This window comes from Anolis sagrei, chromosome 6 (assembly GCF_037176765.1).
Source record: "Anolis sagrei isolate rAnoSag1 chromosome 6, rAnoSag1.mat, whole genome shotgun sequence".
In the NCBI taxonomy this organism is placed as follows: Eukaryota; Metazoa; Chordata; class Lepidosauria; order Squamata; family Dactyloidae; genus Anolis; species Anolis sagrei.
The window spans coordinates 92249248-92271171 of NC_090026.1; the positions used below are offsets into that span (position 1 = coordinate 92249248).

The 21924-nt window shown below is 38.4% G+C and overlaps 1 protein-coding gene and 1 long non-coding RNA gene across 2 annotated transcripts in view; one reads left to right on the plus strand and one right to left on the minus strand.

Moving 5' to 3' along the window:
- The window catches only part of LOC132778759 (uncharacterized), a 28139-nt gene extending 6222 nt beyond the window's left edge, over positions 1 to 21917 (minus strand). Inside the window, exons 1-2 of the long non-coding RNA XR_009631771.2 lie at positions 21830 to 21917; positions 17497 to 17619 (exon numbers count right to left, since the gene is read on the minus strand). This is a non-coding gene — a long non-coding RNA (uncharacterized lncRNA). The remainder of the gene's footprint in view (positions 1 to 17496; positions 17620 to 21829) is intronic.
- On the plus strand, positions 866 to 18411 carry SPMIP4 (sperm microtubule inner protein 4). The gene is made up of 8 exons (XM_060782064.2): positions 866 to 999; positions 2294 to 2464; positions 10652 to 10681; positions 10981 to 11081; positions 13246 to 13334; positions 15254 to 15419; positions 15723 to 15814; positions 17343 to 18411. Exons 1-8 carry the CDS (start codon positions 866 to 868, stop codon positions 18138 to 18140), a joined length of 1581 nt encoding a protein of 526 aa, XP_060638047.2. The 3' UTR covers positions 18141 to 18411.
- Positions 21918 to 21924: the final 7 nt, after the last annotated feature.

Here is a 21924-nt window from a genome sequence, read left to right on the forward strand (position 1 = left end):
ATTCCTTCAGGGTGGACAGATATAGGCATGCTGCAAATCTCCTTATGAAATCTATTGTTAAGCATCCCTAATCAAACATGAACATGAAAATAAGTAAGGACACATCAGCTAGGAACTAATTCCACTGTCATCTCAAATGCACTAACACTTTCCATCATCTGCCAGCCACAAATGCAGGCAAACCGTCAGGAGGAGAAAATGCTGCTAGAACATGACCATACAGTCCAAAAACCACACAACACCCATTTCCCATTCTGTTCCTATCCGGAAAACAAAACAAAATGATCCAGTTTACTCAATAGAAAAATCCAGCTGTTGGTAACAGACATATCCTTTTATTTCAGTGGTTCCCAGAGAAAGGATAACAGCTTTGTTAAAATGTCCAAAGAGAATTAGAGGTCAATTTAGATTTGCCTTCTTGAATACAGAACCAATTAGTCCCTCACCACTACCCATTGTACAGTAATATGTTTCACTTTTTTGCATCCATTGATTAAAAACCATGATGCCCAATTAAAGCAGTTTAAGGAATGAAAGCAACAGCCATAAGACTTTCCTCTATTTCATGATCAGTCCCTGGCTACATCATTGTGATGTCACATATCACCTGAGTGGCAGGGTTGAAAACTGGTACAGGGCACTACATGACACCTACATGGGAAGGTAAGCTCTCTTTTCATCCTTAGCTGCTCACTAGCAGCTTTGAAAAGTGATCTTTTTCCTGTAATGAAGTAGGCTCTGTCTTAAAGTGAGTTATTGTTACATTTTCAGGCAGAACTTTAATGCCCAACTGAAGCAAAAACAGGAACTGGCCTCTTTAACCACTGAACAGTCAGCATATGAATCCTTCCTATAGCCGTTAAAGATGGAACTGCGCCCACGCATGTCCTATCACAGAAATGAGCAAGAAGAATCAGCAGTAGTAACAAAAGCTTTGGAATCTACTAATCATCTGACTCCATTCCATATCCCTCCTGGTCCCCTTATATCACAAGAAACGTAAGTAGTTACTTCTAATTCATCATTTTTTTGTAAAAATATATTCATTATGGTTGCAACTATTTGTTTCGCAATCCGTTATATTCAATCGTCCATCGTTTGAAAATATTTATTAAAAGTGTCCATGGAGAATACTGGAACCCACTATATTATCATTTCAGTAAGAATGTATTGTCAAAGGCCAGAATCACTGGGTTGTTATAAGTTTTTCGGACTGTATGGCCATGTTCCAGAAGCATTCTCTCCTGACATTTCCATAAGACTCCTCATGAAACTCTTGCAGGTAATGATTAACAATAAAGGCCAGATAGTGCTATTGTTAGGTGGATTTTTAGCAGCATTGTGGGCTAAAGAGTGGTTCCTCCCCTTCTCAGAGAGAAATTGGATTGGTCTGTAAGGTTCTGTTTTGGGGCTGATGCATACTTACACCAATGCTGGGGAGATATATGAATGGATGTGTGCTCTGACTTCTGATTTAATCTTTTCAGTCCACAAATATTGCTTTCTTCTGCTCCTTGGCTTCATATTATTTTATTAAATTATGAAAAAAAATGTCATGGCATTGTGGAGGATCATATTTCTGTACTTGTCCCGTCACCATTGTTTGCAAAGTATATTTTTTGCTCTAGGACAAAGAAGTTACACCTCAATCCTATTAACCTGGGGACAGAAGTCATGCATGATTTATTAGCATTTGCTTCAGTTTCAGCCTACTCACTGCCATCATTCAATAATGATGCATCTTTTGAATGCCAAGAACACAGGAACAGCCTTGCCAGATCAAGCCAAGGTCCATCTGAGCCAGCATTCTGATACCAAAAACATTCAAATAGCTTTTAGTGTTATGCAATGCTAAAAGGAACTTGGCACATGTATAAAAGATCATTATCTTTAGGGCAGAGGAATAATATTGGTAAGTTTCCTAATTTTAGATTGAAGTATAGGTTGTACTGGTTTGCTATGAAGTTAATGATATTAGAAGTGATAAGAACTAGTGACATGCAAGTCTTTAGTAACAAAACAAGCTCAACTGGATTGGACAAGGAGACAATGATACTTTTCATATTGGGAATTAATTTCATCAGGTTCATCTTGGGGATGACCAAGGAATCAGGTATGAAACCAGAAGAGGATATTGCCAGTAGTTTTTTAAAACAAGCTTTTTTGCTTTCTCTTTGTTTCTCTCTTTACCCCTTCTTCTGGGGCCAGTTACTTTTGTCAAAAGATTTTTTGAAATCAGGTTGCCGACAGCTGATCTCAGATGTCATGTGCAGAATGTTTGATTTGATTTCAGGTATGAACAATTAAAGGAAACATTTCAGCTTTGCAATGCTGCAATGAAAGGAGGTCAGAGATTGGCAAGGTGTAACGTCGCATTCCCAGAATCTCACAGGAAATATGAGCCACCTTACAAGTTCAGTCATGAGCACCACTACAATAGCAATGCCCAAGATGGCTTGCTAAGGTGAGTTTCCCCTATTCATCACACCTTTTGGTATACCTTTTAGATAACTATATATTGTTTGAATTTAGAAGCGAGTTGAGAAATGCTGGTGTCTTGTGGCAATTTTTCAAAAACGATCAGATTACAGTCTTTGTTTTGTTACATATGTTCTTGTTGTGTGCCTTCAAATTAACTCACTTGTACGTTTTTCTTGGCAATTTGTTATTGTTTACCTCTAAGGCAAAAATAATCAACTGGGAGGTTTCTATACACAAACATATTGCTCTGTTGCCTTTAATTCTCTCCCATAAATGCACAATTTTAAATTTACCACATAGTTTTCTTAAAAATTCTTCGCTACCTGCTCATTCTGAGACCATTCCTGGGGTGGCTTTGAGGAGGGGATGGTGGCTCACTTCAAATGATTGCATAGCCCACCTCAAATGTTATTTTCTCACAACATTTTGCTTTCTCATTTACTTTCCACTTCAGCCACATGCTCAAATGATCCAAATGATAATTTTGCCCAGTTCTGGATTTCATTATGTTCCAAGGGATGCTTGTAGAACATATCAATGGACTCATACATGTTTCTGCATGATGATGATGGTGATGGTGATAGTGATTATTCATATATGTGTACCACCCTATCTCCCCAAAGGGACTCAGGACAGTTTCCAACATATAACACAAACATTCAATTGCCAAAAAGAAAACTATACAGACAAATTATATCAAGACAAGCACATTGGACAATATAAAACAATCTAATTTAACTTAATAAACATAATAACAAGAAATAAAATACAAAAATCCTGCTAAAAGACACTAAAAATAAAAAATTAAACCAATTGCATTGGGATCATGTCACCTTGACAGCTGTATCTCTTGGGTAGACTGCTGCTAATAATCCATTAATGATCTATATTTACACAAAGCTGTCTAAAGTGGAATTTTAGTAAACATCTGCAAGAATTAAAATATATCTAATAATTGCACTGGTGAATAGCAAACACAATGGCAGGGCTTCATAAATGGCAAAAGTACGTGCAAACACAACTAATGAGCTATTAGAGTACTGTTCCTTCAGCATGAGAAAATATTAACCCAGATAAGCAAAGGCACAAGTCTGAGAGAGTTTCCGGATAAGCACTCTAAAGTTCAAGTGTTGCTAACAAGAGAAAGGAAAAGAGGTCTGGGTTAAAAAGTAAAGGCAAAATAATAATTATACACTCCAGAAAAAGAGGATAAATACAGGGAGCTGCCAATTTGAAGGGAAAACACTCTCCCAAAGATGAGAAAATGTATCGTTTCTTGACCTGATTGGACCTTCCTTGGAGAAACTGCAGGTCATGGATCTGTTGGTTGGAACATGGCAAAGAAGTACAAGCCAGCAAAGGGTCCTCTAAATCAGCGTCAGGGTTTGAAAGAAGAGAATAAACTAATGAAATTATCTGGCTCAAATCCTGATTTTGTGGGGCCTAAGAGAGAGTGGTTTTGGCTTGAAAAGAGCAGGAGATAGGTCAAGGTGATCGAGGCTGCATCTAAACTGTATAATAAATGCAGTTTGACATTGCTTGAATTGCCATGGCTTAATGCTATGGAATCATGGGTGATCTAGTCTGGTTTTACAAGGTCTTCATTTTTTTCTGCTGGTTCCTCACCAAATTACAACTCCCAGGATTCCATAATATTGAGCCATGACAGTTAAAGTGGTGTCAAACTGTATTCATTCAATAGGTGCAGATGCGCTCTGAGTGAGCAAAAAGTATTTGAGAAGTGCTCAAGAATCAGGAACTCTTCCCTAAGAGCAAATTGTGTAACCTTGCAAAGTTCTACTCCAAAGTCCAATGGGTTTTACTCCCATGTAAGTGCACATCAATGCTGCTAGGTTTTTGGAATACATTAAACCTTTAAATATCTGAGTTCAGTTAGTAGATGGATCTAGAATTTTGCTTTAAATTTTAATGCCAGATTTCAGTTGTGATGGGTCAATAACCAAACAATATGGTTCCCTTTACCTATGAGAAATCATACAGCTAATTCCAAGTGCAGAAATATTAGAACTGCACTATATAGTTTTGCCACCTGATGGCACCAAAGCAAGCAAAACCTTACCAATCTTGACTTTGCAAATTTTAAAACTAAGATAACATCCAAAATCCACAACACAATGATACCTTTAATGGACCACAAAATATTTATGATGATTTTTAACATTCTACTGGCTTCTTCATCAATAAAGTCAAAGGGTTATGTGTCGTCAAGATGTTTTTGCTGTTGTCATTTAAAATAGTCTGAAAGAATATCAATGCAGGCATTGTTCACTTCTTTGATCATGTGAAGACGGGCTGGATCTACACTACCATATAACATCCAGATTATCTGCTTTGAACTGGATTGTATGGCGGTGTAGACTCTTAAAATCAAGTTCAAAGCAGATAATGTGGATTATCTGATTTGATAATCTGGATTATACAGCAGTGTAGATCTAGCCTGGGAGTCAAAAAATGTAAAATCCAGGCAATAAAATCTGAACTGTATTACCACCAGAAAAAGTAACTTCCCTTGGGATCCAGCGTATTTCTATCCTGGATGAGGCTACCTGTTCCTTTCCTAGGCTGGATCTACACTACTGCATAAACCAAAAAATTAAATCTGATAATCTGGATTTTATATTCCAGTGCAGATGAACCCTTAGTGATGTTCTCAACCTCTGCATCTGTAAAAACCTTTTAGGTGCAGTATAGGTGCAATTTGTCAAATGGTCCCCATGAAAGAACTTTCTTTGTTAGAGGTAGAAACCACAGTCCTTGTCCCTTGTTTCCCTCTTCTTTAGCATTCCCTATAGCAACTAAAATGCAGTATCTTCAAATCCAGAAAACATATACCAGGGTAACATTTGAGGTTGGTTTTTGGGTGTTGTTTTGTACTGTATGATCAATATAGCTGGCCCTAGGTAACTTTAAAACTGAGGTAGGTGTGAATATTCAAGTCTGGATTATCATATCACGGAGAAATAATAATAAAGTAGAGTCTCACTTATCCAACCTTCATTCATCCAACATTCTGTATTATCCAATGCAGTCTGCCTCCCACACTGATCCACTACTGTTTCAATACATTGCGATGTTTTGGTGTTAAATTCATAAATACAGTAATTAATACATAACGTTACCATGTATTAATACATAACGTTACCATGTATTGAACTGCTTTTTCTGTCATTTTGTTGTAAAACATGATGTTTTGGTGCTTGATTTGTAAAATCATAACATAATTTGATGTTTAATAGGCTTTTCCTTAATCCCTCATTATCCGACATTTTTGCTTTTCCAACGTTCTGCCAGCCCGTTTATATTGGATAAGCAAGACTCTACTGTAACAATGGTTTTCTCAAGATATGTTCTAGGAATAATTACTGCAGTCCATCCATGATGTTGAGCGTTAGATTACTTCCTCATGTTTTAATGTTGTTATCTGGGTGATCTTTTTAGGATGTACTTACTTCACTTGTAATGTTACTGATTATTTCTAACATATTGGTTAGAATATCATAACCAAAAATCTTGAGAGAGAAGGCTTGATCAATGAGAAGAAACTTTCAGCTCTCCAAATTTTTAACTTTAGCTCTCAGAAGCCCAAATAGCATGGCCAGTGAATGATGGAAATTGTAGTCTAAACACATGGAAGAACTAGGCTTTCTAAACTCTGGTTGAGTAGACTACGGTACTTAGATCTGGTCTGCAAACACAGCAGAATAAGGTGGTAAAATGGGCTATTCCACTTTAAGGGGAACCACACTTGAATTGCTCAATGCCATAAATTACTCTCCATACAAGTTAAAGAAAAGAAAATACTAACACATCTGGATGGAAGAAAGCTTCTAGCCAAGCCTCTTTCACAATATATTACTTTTACTTGGGAGGATTAAATTACAAAACGTTCATAAACATGGCACATCAGGTTTGCAATGATGCAATCTATTCTACCACTTCAGAACTCTACCACTTCTTTCTGCCATGTCACCAGATACGCTGATCTGGTTCTCAAGTAGAGGGCAAATTACAAGCAGCTTATCAGTTTCACCCCTGACCAACAATATGGGGATGTAGTCAAAGTAAAAGCATAATTCATTCATTCTTTCATCTCATCGCTTCACTTCATGTAATAAGAAAACCAGATTATAAAGTACTGGTAATTTGTGCAAGCTGTTATTTTATTTGAAACATGAAATCAAGCTGTCACAACACACACACACCAAATTTTCTCACTCCACTCTGCCAGGGGAAATAATATATGCTTGGGTATGAATACCTCTGTGTGTGGGTAAATTAGTAGAACCTGGTGTAGTGGAGTGAATGTTTTGGAGACTAGGGTTTGATTTCTCACTCAGCTTTGAAACCCATGTCCAATCTACACTGCTGTATAATGTGGTTTCAGAATGCAGATTAACTGCACTGAACTGGGTTATATGGAAGTGTCAACTCATATAATCAAGTTCAATGCAGTTCAACCAGCATTATATGAGTCTACACTGACCATTACAATCAAGTTCAAAATGCATTATATGGCAGTGTACATGGGATCCCATTGAGTGATCTTGGGCAAGTCGCAATTCTCTTAGCCCCAGAAGAAGGCAATGTCAAACTCTCCTGGACAAATCTTGCCAAGAAAACCCTGTGATAGGGTTCTCATAGGTCAAAATTGACTTGAAGCCACATAACAAAACTCTAATGTCAACACTACTAATTTAATAGAACTCTAGTCCCATGTATACTTCTGTGGGAATAAGCTCCATTTAGCATGCCAGGAATTGCCTTTGAGTGAACATGTTCAGGATTGGTCTATACCTGTAAATGCATGGAGCACAAAAGAGAGGTGGTATTTATTAAGTTTCATTGCTGGAGGGAACCTGTGGCCCACCAGAAAATGTCAGCCAATGGTGAAGGATGACAGGAACTGCATTCACAAAAACTGTTGGAGGGCCACTTGTTTCACATTTTTATTTTACAGGCATGAATAACCCTAGCATGACAGTTAAGAAGAAACAAACCAAGTGCCTATGACTTAGAATACGGAAAATGACAGAAGCATGAAAACTAACAATGATCCCACAAATTTAGAATTACAGGCAACCCCCAAGTTACAAACAAGAAAGAGAAGCTTTGTAGCTTTGCTCTTAAGTTGAATTTATATGAAAATTGGAACAGGTACATTTTTAAGTGTAACTCCAGATAGATAGATAGATAGATAGATAGATAGATAGATAGATATTACACTTAACAATGTACCTGTTCCGACTTCCACACAAATTCAACTTAAGAGCATATATTTGGATAGCATAGGGAAAGTTTTTGAAAAATTTGGCTTGTTATGGAAACAAGGATTGGTGATAAAACGCCAGTGGAGACAACTTTTCCCCATGATAACTCTTTCAGGTGTGAATTTCCCTTCAGAGGGGTAGATTTCTCTCACTTCCTGTTGTCTCACCCACATTCTTAACTATGAGTTGTTCATAAATCGGATGTTTATAGCTCAGGGACAGCCTGTACATAGCACTATCTTTTAAATCTCAGAATGGTAATCACTAGTCAAAACATTTGACTACAAAATCAAGAACAATCATAATCCCATCAAAAGGTATTATAGCTAGTCTCCTAGCTTCAAATTATGATATTTATTTATATTATACTTAGTTTAGATGCTAAGCATTCAAATTGTTTCACAGAAGTGACCGAGGATGCTTACAATGCTAATCTGTGTGAAAATAAAGAAAATGCAAATGGGCCAAAACAAAGCCTCCAGAGAGGACTTTTAGTATGACACACACATGATACAAACAATTTAAAATAATTCAAGATTCAAACATTTAAAAACTTAAACAGCATAAGAGCATATTATTCGTGGTAACCTTATGGCATCGAATTGCTGCCAATTTGTAAGCCGACGTGAGTTGCCTTCGGGCTAAGAAAGGTGAGATAGAAATATTGTAAATAAATAAATTAAACAGCTTAAAATCCTACAATTTTTTTTTAAAAATCCTATTGACTTTTAAAATAAATTTATCCTCAAAGCCTTTAATAAAATGCTATGCCTTGACTTGGAACAGAAGAAACTACACTTCTTTGTCAAAGGATAGGAGTCATGCAGATCAAGCGGTAGCTAGAGATTTCCATGCTAGCAGACCATTCACAGTTTTATTCCAGATTTTAAAGGAGTTTGTTGAAGTGCCACACTGATTTTTGTCAAAGGGTTCAACTCATTTATAGGATACATGGCACAAAGGATATGGAAGCCACTAGACCTCCAGATATTGTTGGGCTGCATGTTCTTCAACTCCTAGCTAGCATAGCTAGTGGTGAGGACTCCTGGGACTTCTAGTTCATCAATATCTGATGGCACCATAAACCCGAATTAGAAACTATGCACAAGATTAGAATTGCAAAAAATGGTTGTAGTTCCGTCACTACCCAGCTACTTACAGCCAGTTATGGGTTCTCAAGTAGAAAATAGAAATATTTTGTCAGGGATGGTAGTTAGCAACATAACTTTTTGAACAGATCTGTGCTGAGGGTCTTACATTCTGCTCAAGAGAACTCTAATCATGAATCACAGATGGTGAATGGATAGCATATTTTATAGTACTGTACTATAGTACTGTATCCTTTACAAAAATGCACAAAAGCAACTCAGATATTCTTCAGCAAAGACAAGCCTTACTATTTCGCAGTGGATGAAAAAAAAACGTTTTGTTGACAGAACCAAGTCAAGATTTATATCTCTAACCTATAGTATCATGCTCTTACTGTAAATCATTACGTGGCAATGAATCACTTGGGGTTCATGTGACAGTGAATCATTTTACAGTATCTACAGTAGTCAGGTGCAAGTTCAGTTCCAGGTGACTTTCGGTATTGAAGAACTACTTTCCTCCATGTAAGATGCAAAAAAAAATCATGAAAATGAACCTATTATGTGAACTGTTTTGTGAGAAAGGCAGTTGGATGACTATTTGTAGTTACAGTAGTCCCTCCACATTTGGGGTTTTGACCTTTGCGGATTTGATTATCCACTGATTTGATTTAAAATCTCTAGCTCCTTCAGTGTGGTTCTAGGGTCAATTTTTCAGTCATGCTGAAATAGGGGTTTCTAGAGAGAGAGAGCACCTCTCTGGAAATGTTTACATCCTCCAATGTGATTCTATGGTCAGCTTCCGACAGGAGCTGACTAAAAGTTGTGTTGGAAGACCTAGAAATTCATAGGAAGGTGTTCTCTCAAATAAAAAATTGTGATTTCCATATTTGCAGTTCATCAGTTGCACTGGAATCTTGTGCCCATTCTAGCAAATATGGAGAGCTGACCACACTTGAATTGCCTTAAATACTGTATGATTAGAGAGCTCTTCACATGGCTCTTTTTGGCCACGCCGTTGCACTGGCAATCGCCAGAGGAAGGGAAGGTGCGCCCTTTCCTCCCCTTTCCGCACTTCCCCTCCATTTGGGAGAAATGTGGACAAGGCCTGCTGTGCATCATGTGAGGGCACATGGCAGGCCCCATCCTTGCCATGCATAAAAGCTGCAAAACAGGACAAATATGCCCTGTGTGAAGAGGTCCTAGGTCTCATATGCAATATTTTTCAGTCTAATACCTATAGGAAATGGGGGGGGGGGGGGCTTAAATGAACCAACAACACAATGTCACAGCTTTCTCCGAAATATTGCTTTCTATTCCCCTTTCTCCCTTCTTTCTCCCACCATGTTCTGAACATATGGTGTGGATCATTGTGTTGTGAGGATGTGCACGTGAAGGAATACCTTTGGAGAATTATTGTTCTTCTCACCATAATAATACCCCACGTCAACCACCATTTAATCCTATTTGGGTTACTATTCTGTAGTTATTTTATGGTTGAATTCATTGTTTGGAAAGAGCGATGGATGCTATTTCCGGAAGTTGATATGGTTCTTTACAAATAGGATTTATCTTCTCAATCAAAAGACCACAGTTAGAAATCATCTTGAAATGTGGCCTGCCATTTTGAATCTATACATGTATGGACGGGAAATAAATATCCAGTACAAGAATTTATCAGTGTAATCTGGTTCTCCTATCATTCAACTCTCACACACTTGTATACATGAACATTAATCAAATCCAGATGAAGTAAAATAATGAAGTAATTGCTCTGTCTCTCTTTTATGACAGACTTCCTGACCTACCAGAAAACTCAGTACGGTAAGTATAGATCATTTCATCTTAATTAAGAGCCTGAATTGCAGAGTGCCATTTGCCAGGATCTCCAAACACTTGTTTGTGTACACAATTCATTGGATGATCATGTACATTTTTTCAATTCTTATTATGTTTGTGTATTTTAATATATTGAAAAATCCACATGTAGAAGTAAATAATTATTTTTAAATTACATTTCTTCCTCTACATTCCAATCTCAATTCATTGAATACCAGTACTGTACACTAACTGCTGGATGGGCCCTCTTGACAAATATTTATAAAATACATTGTGTTCTTTAGGTATAATAATGATGAAAAGTATCAATCATCAGGATCTGGTCTTGTGGAAAATCGCTATCGGCCTTTGCATCCTTACATCCATTGTAATGTAGACATCAAAGGTAAAGCACAGGTCATTTCTATTAGACTTTTATTTTTCAGTCTTAGTGTTTTCCATTCTTTTTTGACAGCTAAAGTTCAATAAAACTTGTGAAAACTGGGTAGCTAAATACAAAGGTTTTTGAAAACATGATCTGTGTCCCACGTGTGGCCCTAAAGGACTTTTTTACAGTCCTCTACACTTCCTCAGGACTCCCAAAAGTCCACAAACTCCACATTTAAAAAAAAATCCAGTGCACAAAAAAGTCAAGCTGCCAGTCTCAGAGCAGCAATTTATCCTTATTCAGATTCCTAACCCCCACAACCCAATACATTAAAAATAGACTTACCAGAAACCAAATGTTACAACCTAAAGTCACTTCTGCTAGTTCCAGCCAGTGAGATCCACCGAGATGTGTGTTTGTGTTAAAGCTGGCCTCTATTGCCCACCTCACCCATTGATCATATCTCAGTCATGAAAGACAGAACCATACAAAATGCAGGTGACTAAGGCAACTCTGCACATTACTGGGAGTTTAAGGTGAAGAAGTACATGAGTGTTGCATTACCCATGTTCACATCTTTTTATAATCTACAGATTAAAAATATGCACCCTCCACAAATTCTGTTTCACTGTTGACAATAGGAACCACAATGGCACATAAGGGTTACACTTTTGTGCCGGCTCAAACGCTGCCATTAAGGTTAGCAGTTTGAATCCAGCTTCCCATGTCAGCTCCAGCTTCCCATGTGGGGATATTAGAGAAGCCTCCCACAGGATGGTAACACATCCAGGCATCCCCTGGGCAATGTCTCTGCATTCGGTCAATTCTCTCACACCAGAAGCAATTTGGAGTTTCTCAAGTCACTCCTGACACAATTTTTAAAAAGTGTTGACAATATCCTTACATTAACATTAGTATAATGAAGAAAAAATATTCCTAGATGAAGGTAGAAAATAACTGAAGGAAGGCAGAAGAGTTACTGGTAATATAAAATAATCCAATTGCATAATATAGTAATACATATAATTTAAAACTCTAAAGGAGCTACTGTTTAAAATCCTATTACAAAAGAAACCTACACCATTTCAAAAGGAAATCTTGATCTAATAGTAATCTGATAGTATAACTGTTTAATATGCTTGGGTCTTACAGAACAATAAATAGAAAGAAACTAAATAGTTATGTTTCAACATCTGTTGGGAAAATGTATCCCCAAAAGACAATAAATTATTTGGTAATATAATTGGGAGGAATGCATTTAAATGGCTTTGAGATCTACTTATAAGGGAGAAAGAGATTATAATGGATAATGTTAATTATTTTGGGAATCCTTTCTGATGATCGTATTGAAGACCAATCAATAAACAAGGAAATGGATTATAGAAATTGGGAGGGAATGTTTTGAAGACAAAGCCCCAGACTAATAAATACCATCGAACCCCATGGCCTAATAACCATTAGATGTTAATGATATTAACCAGCCAGTCAAGTTGAATTAAAGAGCACCTTTCTGTAACTCATAAGAATAATGAAGACAGTGTGATCTTTGACTAACAATGTAGGCTCGCAATAGTCTAGAGAAAATTGATTGAAGAATTTCATGTCCTTGTAATATTTTCAGTTCTGACTAAATTTTATCCTCAACTGACCCTAAGAGGTATGGAGGTGGACAATCACAGAGATTCTATTTTTGCTTTGCAAAAGTATCATTGGAGGACACGTTCTATTCCAAGCAAAGCTTATCAGGTTAATCATTACCGCCTCAAGAACGCTCTGTCTTAAAGAATTTCTGGGTAAGGGTAGCCAAGTATCCTGATTTATGGGATAATCTTCTATACTCTAAGGTGCAATGTTACCCCCCAATAGGTCCTGGAGAGAGCCAGACCTGCTCCCATGAAATAATAAATAGAGACCCCAAACATCTCCAGGATGTGGGGGGGGGGGGTACATTTTCAACATGTTTTGACCTTCAAAACCCATATGTGAGCAGAAATGCACCCCATGCCACTAGAGTACAGGGGCTATACAATATATATTTTTGACTTCAAGGTGACCTTGGGGGGCACATGCAAACTTCCCAACAAATAGATTATTTTCCTTGAAACACTGCTTAAGCTAGAACAGAAAACAGTATTCTCACCTGTACAAGTACAAGTAAGTATTTGTCATTTACCTCTTCCAGATCATCCCCACAAAAATGATGGTGCCGGCGAACCTTGCAATATTACCAGAGACACTATGGGATGGCAAGAACAACATGACTCCTCTCATGTAGGTAATCATTATTAAATTTGAAATAACAGCATTAGTTGCATTATCAACACTTATTAGTGCAACATATGTTTTTCCTTATATTGGGGTAGGAAGCATACTGCAGTTCGCAGCATTCCTCATTACTGGCTTTGCTGCCAAGGATTACTTGGAAGCTGTGGTTCCAACATCGAGAGAGCTGCACAAGCCTTACACCAGCAATCTGCTGCGAGTCAGAACATGCAATACTGAGTTACACAGACCAGCTGTCTGATGATAACACTAAGAGGGCTTGTCATGCTCCTACTATTGATCCATCATCTGGCCAAGAAAAACTAATGGAGTAGTAACTATTTTTAAAAGAGGTTTTGGGAGGTGTTTAAACCACATTTACATCGCGAGCTATAATACAACATTTGGGAAATGTTCCAGTCGTTGAGGATTGATTCAGCTCATAGCCCTATGTGGAAACAAAAGTGGGACAAGTGACTGTTTTGAATATAATGCCCAGAATTCTCCTCTAGGAGTCTAAGGTCAATCTACATTGCCACATAATGCAATCTGAAGCTGCATTGTGTTGTCATTATGTGGGGACGGGCTTAGCACAGCAGGCCAAACCGCTGTACTGCAGACAAATCAGCAGTTTGAACCTGGGTTGAGGTGAGCACCAACTGATAACCCCAGCTCACGTGCCCACCTAGCAGGTCAAAAGCAGAAATGCGAGTAGATAAAATAGGTACCACTTTTAGCGGGGAGATAATAAAGGTGCTCTTAAGGACATTGACCGGAGGAAATCTCCTCGGCATAGAAGATGGAGTGAAAGCATCTCACCCGCCTCATCCCCCGTGGCTGGAGTCGAGCACAGCCTCCAAGATACCAGAAATAAGATCTTAAAAAACTGCCTTTACCTCTGTTTGTGTTATGTGTCCTTTGTGTTGCGTGTCCTTGTTAATTGTACAATCTGCATTGAATGTTTGACATATGTGTGTTCTGTAAAGCCACTTTGAGTCCTCTTCGGGGTGAGAAAGGCAGGGTATAATACTGTAAATAATAATAATAAATAGTATAGGTTCATATAATACAGTTCACCTGTGTTCAACTACTTCAAACTACATTATATGGCAGTGTAGACAAAGCCTAAGAAAGTAACTTTACCAGAGTTTGGACAAAAAGCCTTGATTCTCAATTGAATAATTTAGCATTGAGGAGTATTTCTAAACATTTTCTATTTTATTTTGCAAACTGCTTCATTTCCAAACCAATTGTGCAAGAATATACATTCACATGGGGTCATTTGTACTATGGGCAACCTCCTTAACTAAGGCTGCTTTGAGGGATCATACAACTCTCTTGTTGAAGTGGCTTTATAGATTACCAGTCCATCTCTGGCCAGAACTGAAATGCTGGCTATGCCCCTTAAATCCCTACTTAGCTTGGATACAGATTGTTTGAAATGTTATATCTCCCCATGCAAGCTGACCAAGTTTAATATCTTTGGAGGAGTGGTTTTATTCAGTCCCATCAAAGATTCAATTGGTGAGGACATAAGAGAGAGCCTTCTCAGTGGCTGCTCCTAGTATGGAACTCCTTCCCACCGGATCTCTGGATAACCTCCTCCCTGTTCTCTTTCTGCCAGCAGGCTAAGACTTTTTTTATTTAGAGAGGCCAATTAATCATATCACAAAAAGGTACTCAAAGTACTTAGTGTGTTTTAATTATATTTTAAATGCATTTAAGTTGCTTTAGTTACATGCTTTCAATTAAATTGAGATTTAGTTGATTTTTTAAAAACTTTATAATGGTGTGCTTAATATACATTTATTTTACATTATGTAAATTGTATTGTGTTACCTTAGCAAGAGAAAAGCAATGTATTGATTGAATAAAAACAAATTGTACAATTTCACTTTAGCATTTATTTTTAATACAAGATTTCTCAGTTTGCAGAAGAAGATGATCAGTTTTATGATCCACATGACTCATTTACTCGGGCTCCAAAAGCTGCTGTCAAACCACCAGAGCTTGATATCTCATACAGAGCTGCCAATTTGCTGGAGAATGTCAAGAAGGCACTTTGGATGTCAACTTACAAACGTGACTACACAGGTATGAATTTTTTAACAATTTAAAGTGTTAAATATCAGCATAAGCAAATACCTTTTTTTAGATAGTGGGGTTCAGACAATGTCCCCATCTTCCTCAAATATTGCTATTTCAAACAAGAATCTTAAAATGGAAAAATGTATTTGTGAATGTTTTCAGAATTTATTTATTCTTTATTTATTTGCGACATTTATATCCCGCCCTTCTCACCCCGAAGAGGACTTAGGGCAGCTTACAACAGAGGCAGAATGTTTTCTGAGAAGATTTCATTTCAGCCTCATTTAATATCCAATCTTTTTACTGAAGGCACAGGTTCCATGAACCCACTGCTGCTGGACGATTATGATGCCAAGGTTATAGGAAGAGCAACTGGAGAACTGGGCAAATATGTGGATCTTGTAAGTATAGTCAACACTACCATTTGATGACAGAGTTTTGAAAAATACTTCTAAATATATCCCAGTCATTCTGCTACAAGATTCTAGCAGTAATAATCTAGAAAGTAGTTTTCCCTAGCTTAGCCTTCAACTCAGTCCTACATGCTAACTGTTGCACTCCAGGTCAGGAACAAGCCCTCTGACTTTAAAACACACCACACGAAGAGTGAAGAAACAGATCTTCTTTTATTGAAGCTTAGCAAATAGCCAGATGAAATAAATGCTTGTAAAAATATAAGAAAGTTCCAAAAAGTAATGTCCATAAAAGGTAGTAACACAAAGCAATGTCCACACCAGATATAAAAGCAATCCAAAACAGCATTTATCCAGACAAGAATCAACAAGATGCAAAGACCCTTCAAAAGGCTAAAAAAAACTCCACAGGAACAAGACCCCTTGAACAGGATTTCCATGGTACATGAATTTGGTTTCCAAACGATGCCTGATCTAACAGGTTTCCCCTAGAGGCAAACCTTATATTCCAAAAGTCAGAAATTGGTTTCGCTTTTCCCCCCACATTTAGCCCTTATCAGACGAAGCTTTCAGAGCGATGTAAACACTGAGTTTGCTGTCGATCCTGGCTAATCTCCAGCTGCCTAATCTTCAGCTCCCTATCTGGCTGCTCATTAAAATTCCCAGGCGTCAGATTGTTTTCCAAACCCAAATCTTGAGAGTTCACAGAGGGAGTGAACCATAATTGCTAGGCCCAGCAGGAAGATTCTCATGAGAAACTGCCCTTTGCACTGGAGCCTCTCTGTCATTGTCTGCCTGAAAATCATTGACCAAACCATCTCCATCTTGTACCTCAGCCTCAGCACCATCATTTCTCTCATCATTTCCCACATCAGGATCCTGATGCACAAACACAGGCTGATTCCCAACACTAACCTTCTTTACAAAACCACATTTTATTAATTTGAGCTGATGAAAATCCAGAAAAGTACACAACAGTGGGTCTTCAATATCTACAGCAGCTGTTCATCTACAAATCTATGTTCATCATGGGTTAGCAGTACAACACTATAGCTAAAATAAAAGTTGCATTAAAAGAAACATAGGGTCTATATCATAGGAAGCAGTAGTTCAACTTTATGCATACCTGAAGTGGTGTCTCCATTTTCAGAAGGACATTGAACTGGAATCTGTTCACAGTAGAGTAACTGGGGAGCATAACTACTAAGTCTAACAAAGAATAGATAATGAACTGGATATGTTTAGCCTGAAGGTGACACAGTAGCAATTTTCAGATATCTGACGACTATCTGAAAATAGCTATAGGCTATAGAAGATGGCACGAGCATTTGCTCCGAAAGGACAAGTATTCGTGGATGGAGATTGCAGGGAAACATTACCAAATGCTTTTTCTTTGTAATGGGCATATATGTTCTAGGTGCATGTAATGCAATTTATGCTTTTACCCTAGCAATTGGATTGAGACTTAATCAATGTCAATGTAAAGGCTCATCAAGTCACTCGTTTTTCTTCCTAGAGGGAATCATTTCCATCAGCTACTTCCCAAGTGAGACCTTTAGAAGGGCGCATTGCCCGAGCACTGCAAGGTAAACAAAGCCATATCTCAAACTCTCAACAGAAGGATTGCTCAGATGTTCATAGGCCTTCCTTTCACTATACTGATGACTCACCCAGATGTTCGGTGGAGATGTGGAACAACAGCAAAACATCACCAGATGCATTTCAACAGGATTCAGATGTGGACAAAAGAGCACAGAAACTGATTGAGTACTTGCTTCAGACTCCAATTCAGCCTCAAAGAGAGTATCAAGGAGAAATCTGTCAAATTAGGAAATTCCCACAGAACAAGTATCAGAAGATCACGGACACATGGAAAACAGAGAAGTTGTACCAAAGGCAAATTGACATTCCACCTGAACCAGAGCCAACTCTGAAACCTGCAGACCCTATTTACTATGAAGATTTGCCACCCTCCCGTTTGAACAGATATATCATATGGCACCACCCTGTCAGTCTCAGTAAACCAGGTGCAAGAAATCAATTCGTTGGGAAACAGACAAACAAGCCAACTCCCACGCCTGTTCCTGATCTCAATGACATTCAACAAAGCCCCTCATTCCCAAAATGGATTCCTAATTGTGGAGTGGCTCGGCCCCAGACAAAGTTACTGGATATTCAGAATTCTTTTTCAAAGGGAGGTGCCATCAAGTATTTGAGGGAGCTCACTCGAGGAGGAATAAGGGACCTCCGGGATCACGACAAGGAAGGCAGAAGGCATACATTCCAGGGCATTAATTCCGGTTTCTTTCACTGACCCACTTCCTTAATCTTTCAGATAAAAGAAGATAAGGAGTGATAAAACCTACACTGGCATTTCCACCAATTGAAGCTGAATTGTGTTCTTTCCCATTCTCCTTTACACTTAATTCTCTTAGTGTTACTGTTCATACACAAATCATTGATATAATATCCTCAAAACCAAAAGCAAACAAAAAGTGTTGCACGATGTATTGGTAGACTCGTGGGTGAGATCTCTAAGTTTTTTTCCTAAGATTCAAAGCAGGGGTGAAGATCTATAAAAATTGTTTGAGGCTTTCAGAATCCTGAAACATACCCAAATTTGTGACATTTTCCCAATAAAATGCTACACACATGCACTAGAGGGCATAGGAAGCATTTTAAATATATTTTGTCCCTGCATCCTTTCATATCAGACTCAGCCAAAGACCCTTTTTTTTTTTTTTTGGAAGGGGGGGGGGCAATACATTAACCAGTCCAAGAAAGTTCCCCAGGCACTGTTAGTGCCATCACAGGACACACATACCCACAAACTTGATCATAATACATGAAAAGCAAAGTTGCTGTGGGATGTTACAGTGAGACTTAAGTGCCACTTCTGCAAACTTTTCAGTGGCCCTAATGAATGCTAACACTGATTTGCCATGGATAAAAAATAACATTGTTGTCTTTGGCCACTCCAGCAATAGAATTAATCTTTTGCAGAAACTAAAAACAAAGGTCCCTTCCACCGAACCTATGTCTCAGAATATCAGGGCAGAAAAACCCACAATATATGCTTTGAATTGGGTTATCTGAGTCCACACTCAGATAATGTAGATTTTTCTGCCTTGATATTCTGGGATATAGGGCTGTGTGGAAGGGCCACAAGACACACAGAGATAAATCACCTTTTATAAAAACACAACACAAAAAGGGGGTGATAAGGAATCAGAAGCTTGATTCTAAAGAAACGTTTTAAAGGACATTGGAGCGGTGTACTTTTCAAGTTGTTTTCATACTTGTGGCAACCCTATCACAGAGTTTTCTTGGTAAGATTTGTTCAGAGGGGGTTTACTGAGACTGAAAGAGTCCAACTTGTCTAAGGTCACACATTGAATTTCCATGGCTGAATGGGAATTCGAACTCTGCTCCCAAAGTTGTAGTTGAATTCAGTCTCTGGTCCTAAGGTTGTAGCTGCTTAGCCATACCACACTGACTCTTTGAAAGATTGTGAAAGAGTCTGAGTGATATATAATAGAGTGGCAGACTGCCAAACCGCATTGAGATCTTGTGTCTTTATGAGTTCCATAACAGGGAGGGCCTAGAACCCTCAGGAGTAAAAAAGCAGTCCAACAACTTTGTTCCAAGTCACACAACAAAAAGATGTGGGGCCTGAAATACATTTTGCAATGAGAACATAGGTAAAATGTAGTCTGTTGTATACTGTTTCCCCCACCCACAGAGATGAATAAAACCCCACATTATCTGCTTTGAACTGGAACATATTTCAGTGTGGACTAAGATAACCCAGTTCAAAGCAGATATTGCGGGATTTTCTGCCTTGATATTCTGGGATATGGGCCTGTGTGGAAGGGGCCTGGGAGGCATAGCAGTAAACTTTAAGGTACTCAATATATTCTTCAATTTAGTTTGGCTTTATTTCCTTCTTTTTAAAAACATGAAATGAATGCATCCCTTTAATCCTTATTTCCTTATTTTTAATCCTCACAAATATTTATTTATTTATTTATTTACTGTATTTGTATACCGCCTTTCTCAGCCTATCGGCGACTCAAGACAGTTTCCAACAAAACAGTATACACAGTATCATAGAACATTTTAAAGCATTTCAATTACATAAACCACCACAACAATAAAAACTACCTTACAGCACTATTCTCAATAATATTTATTCAGAATTTATCAGATCTTGTTCCCCGGAGAGGACTTACAGCAACATTCCCCAGTCCAGGTGTACTTCAGGAACTTCACTACAACTACTAGACAAAGTGTGCTTAGTAGCAAACCAAACTATAAATCCTAAGATGATGGAGTCACAACAGTTAAAACAATATCATACTGGGTTGCTATAAGTTTTCCAGGCTGTATGGCCATATTCCAGAAGCATTCACTCCTGACGTTTCATATATCATACTACTATAATTGCATAGTACAAAGACTTTTGAACAGCAAAAACTCCAAAGATTGGAAATCCATTTGTTAATCCAAACAACAGCAGACCCACCAAATCAACTGGAACGTATTTACTTGTATGCCACTTTTCACACCTCAGCAGTGGATTCATCACTTGATACATCACTTATGCACACTCTATTGATACACGCCCCGAGTCTGCAAGACCTTAGCTGTTGTTAACAGGGATACTTGACATCTCTCATATGTAGGGTAATTATAAGAAATTAATGATGGCAATAAGTACTTCAATCTAGTATTGAATGAAGAGTCTACAAGAGCAGAAGTTCTCAAGTATCAACACATACTTCAAATATACTTGAAGCTGCCGCGAGTCCCTTCAAGGAGAGGGTGCGAGATATAAATAAAGCTTATTATTATTACTTTAAAATACATATATATTACAGTAAGATTGTGTTCCATTAAGTTTTGTCTAAATTTGATTTTAATTGCTGTGTTCCAATATTAAGTCAATACAGAATTTATGATATGGTATAGTATGTGATATTGATTAGGCCTATTTTAATAGTAACTCGAAAGCAACCAGAAACTGCATTTATCCGGCATCTACCAATCCCCATGAGTGAGAGGGAGAGCGCGGATGAACTCCCTCTGTCAGCTCCAGCTCCTCATGCAGGGACATGAGAAAAGCCTCCCACAAGGATGGTTAAAATGAAAACATCCGGGCGTCCCCTGGGCAATCTCCTTGCAGACAGCCAATTCTCTCACACCAAAAGTGACTTGCAGTTTCTCAAGTCGCTCCTGACACGAAAAAAAATGGATAACTGAGAATCTACTGTAGAATCAGAGTTGGAAGAGACCTCATGGGTCATCCAGTCCAACCCCCTGCCAAGAAGCAGGAAAACTGCATTCAAGGTGCCCTGACAGATGGCCATCCAGCCTCTGTTTAGAAGCTTCCAAAGAAGGGTCGTCCACTACACTCCAGGGCAGAGTTCCACTGCTGAACAGCTCTTACAGTCAGGAAGTTCTTCCTAATGTTCTGGTGAAATCTCCTTTCTTGTAGTTTGAAGCCATTGTTCCATGTCCTAGTCTCCAGGGAAGCAGAAAACAAGCTTCCTCCCACCTCCCTATGATTTTCTCTCACATATTTATACATGGCTATCATGTCTCCTCTCAGCCTTCTCTTCTTAGGCTAAACATGCCCAGCTCTTTAAGCCGCTCCTCATAGGGCTTGTTCTCCAGACCTTTGATCATTTCAGTCGCTTTCTTCTGAACACATTCCAGCTTATTGTAAACTACACTGTTCTGACTTGTGAAAAGTGCCCTTTTTTCACAATTGTGTTAAAATAAGCAAGCCTGAAGTTTTATAATTAACTCTGAATGCCAAAGAAGGGCGTGGAAGCGCCACGCTCTCATTCGCTGCCTTTCCCCTCCTTCCATCAGCTGTGGGAAGAGGAAGGAGAATCAGGCAGACTCTGGGTGTGGGTGGAATCCCCAACTACGTCACTTTCTCCAGGACAGAGTCATGTGACCTTTTTTCTCTCAAAAGGACAACTCCCCCTGATTTACCCGTGACCTTGCTCCTTGACGCATGCGCGGGCTCCTCCGTCCCTCTACGTCAGACGTCATTGCGCAAGGTCCTGACCGGTTACCTGAAGTCCCCT

Excerpts from the sequence above, each read along its gene's own strand:
- SPMIP4 (XM_060782064.2), top strand. The coding sequence starts at position 866 with ATGGAACTGCGCCCACGCATGTCCTATCACAGAAATGAGCAAGAAGAA. Across the intron at positions 2,465-10,651 it reads GCCCAAGATGGCTTGCTAAG|ACTTCCTGACCTACCAGAAA; the intron begins GTGAGTTTCCCC and ends CTTTTATGACAG. Across the intron at positions 15,420-15,722 it reads TTACAAACGTGACTACACAG|GCACAGGTTCCATGAACCCA; the intron begins GTATGAATTTTT and ends TTTTTACTGAAG.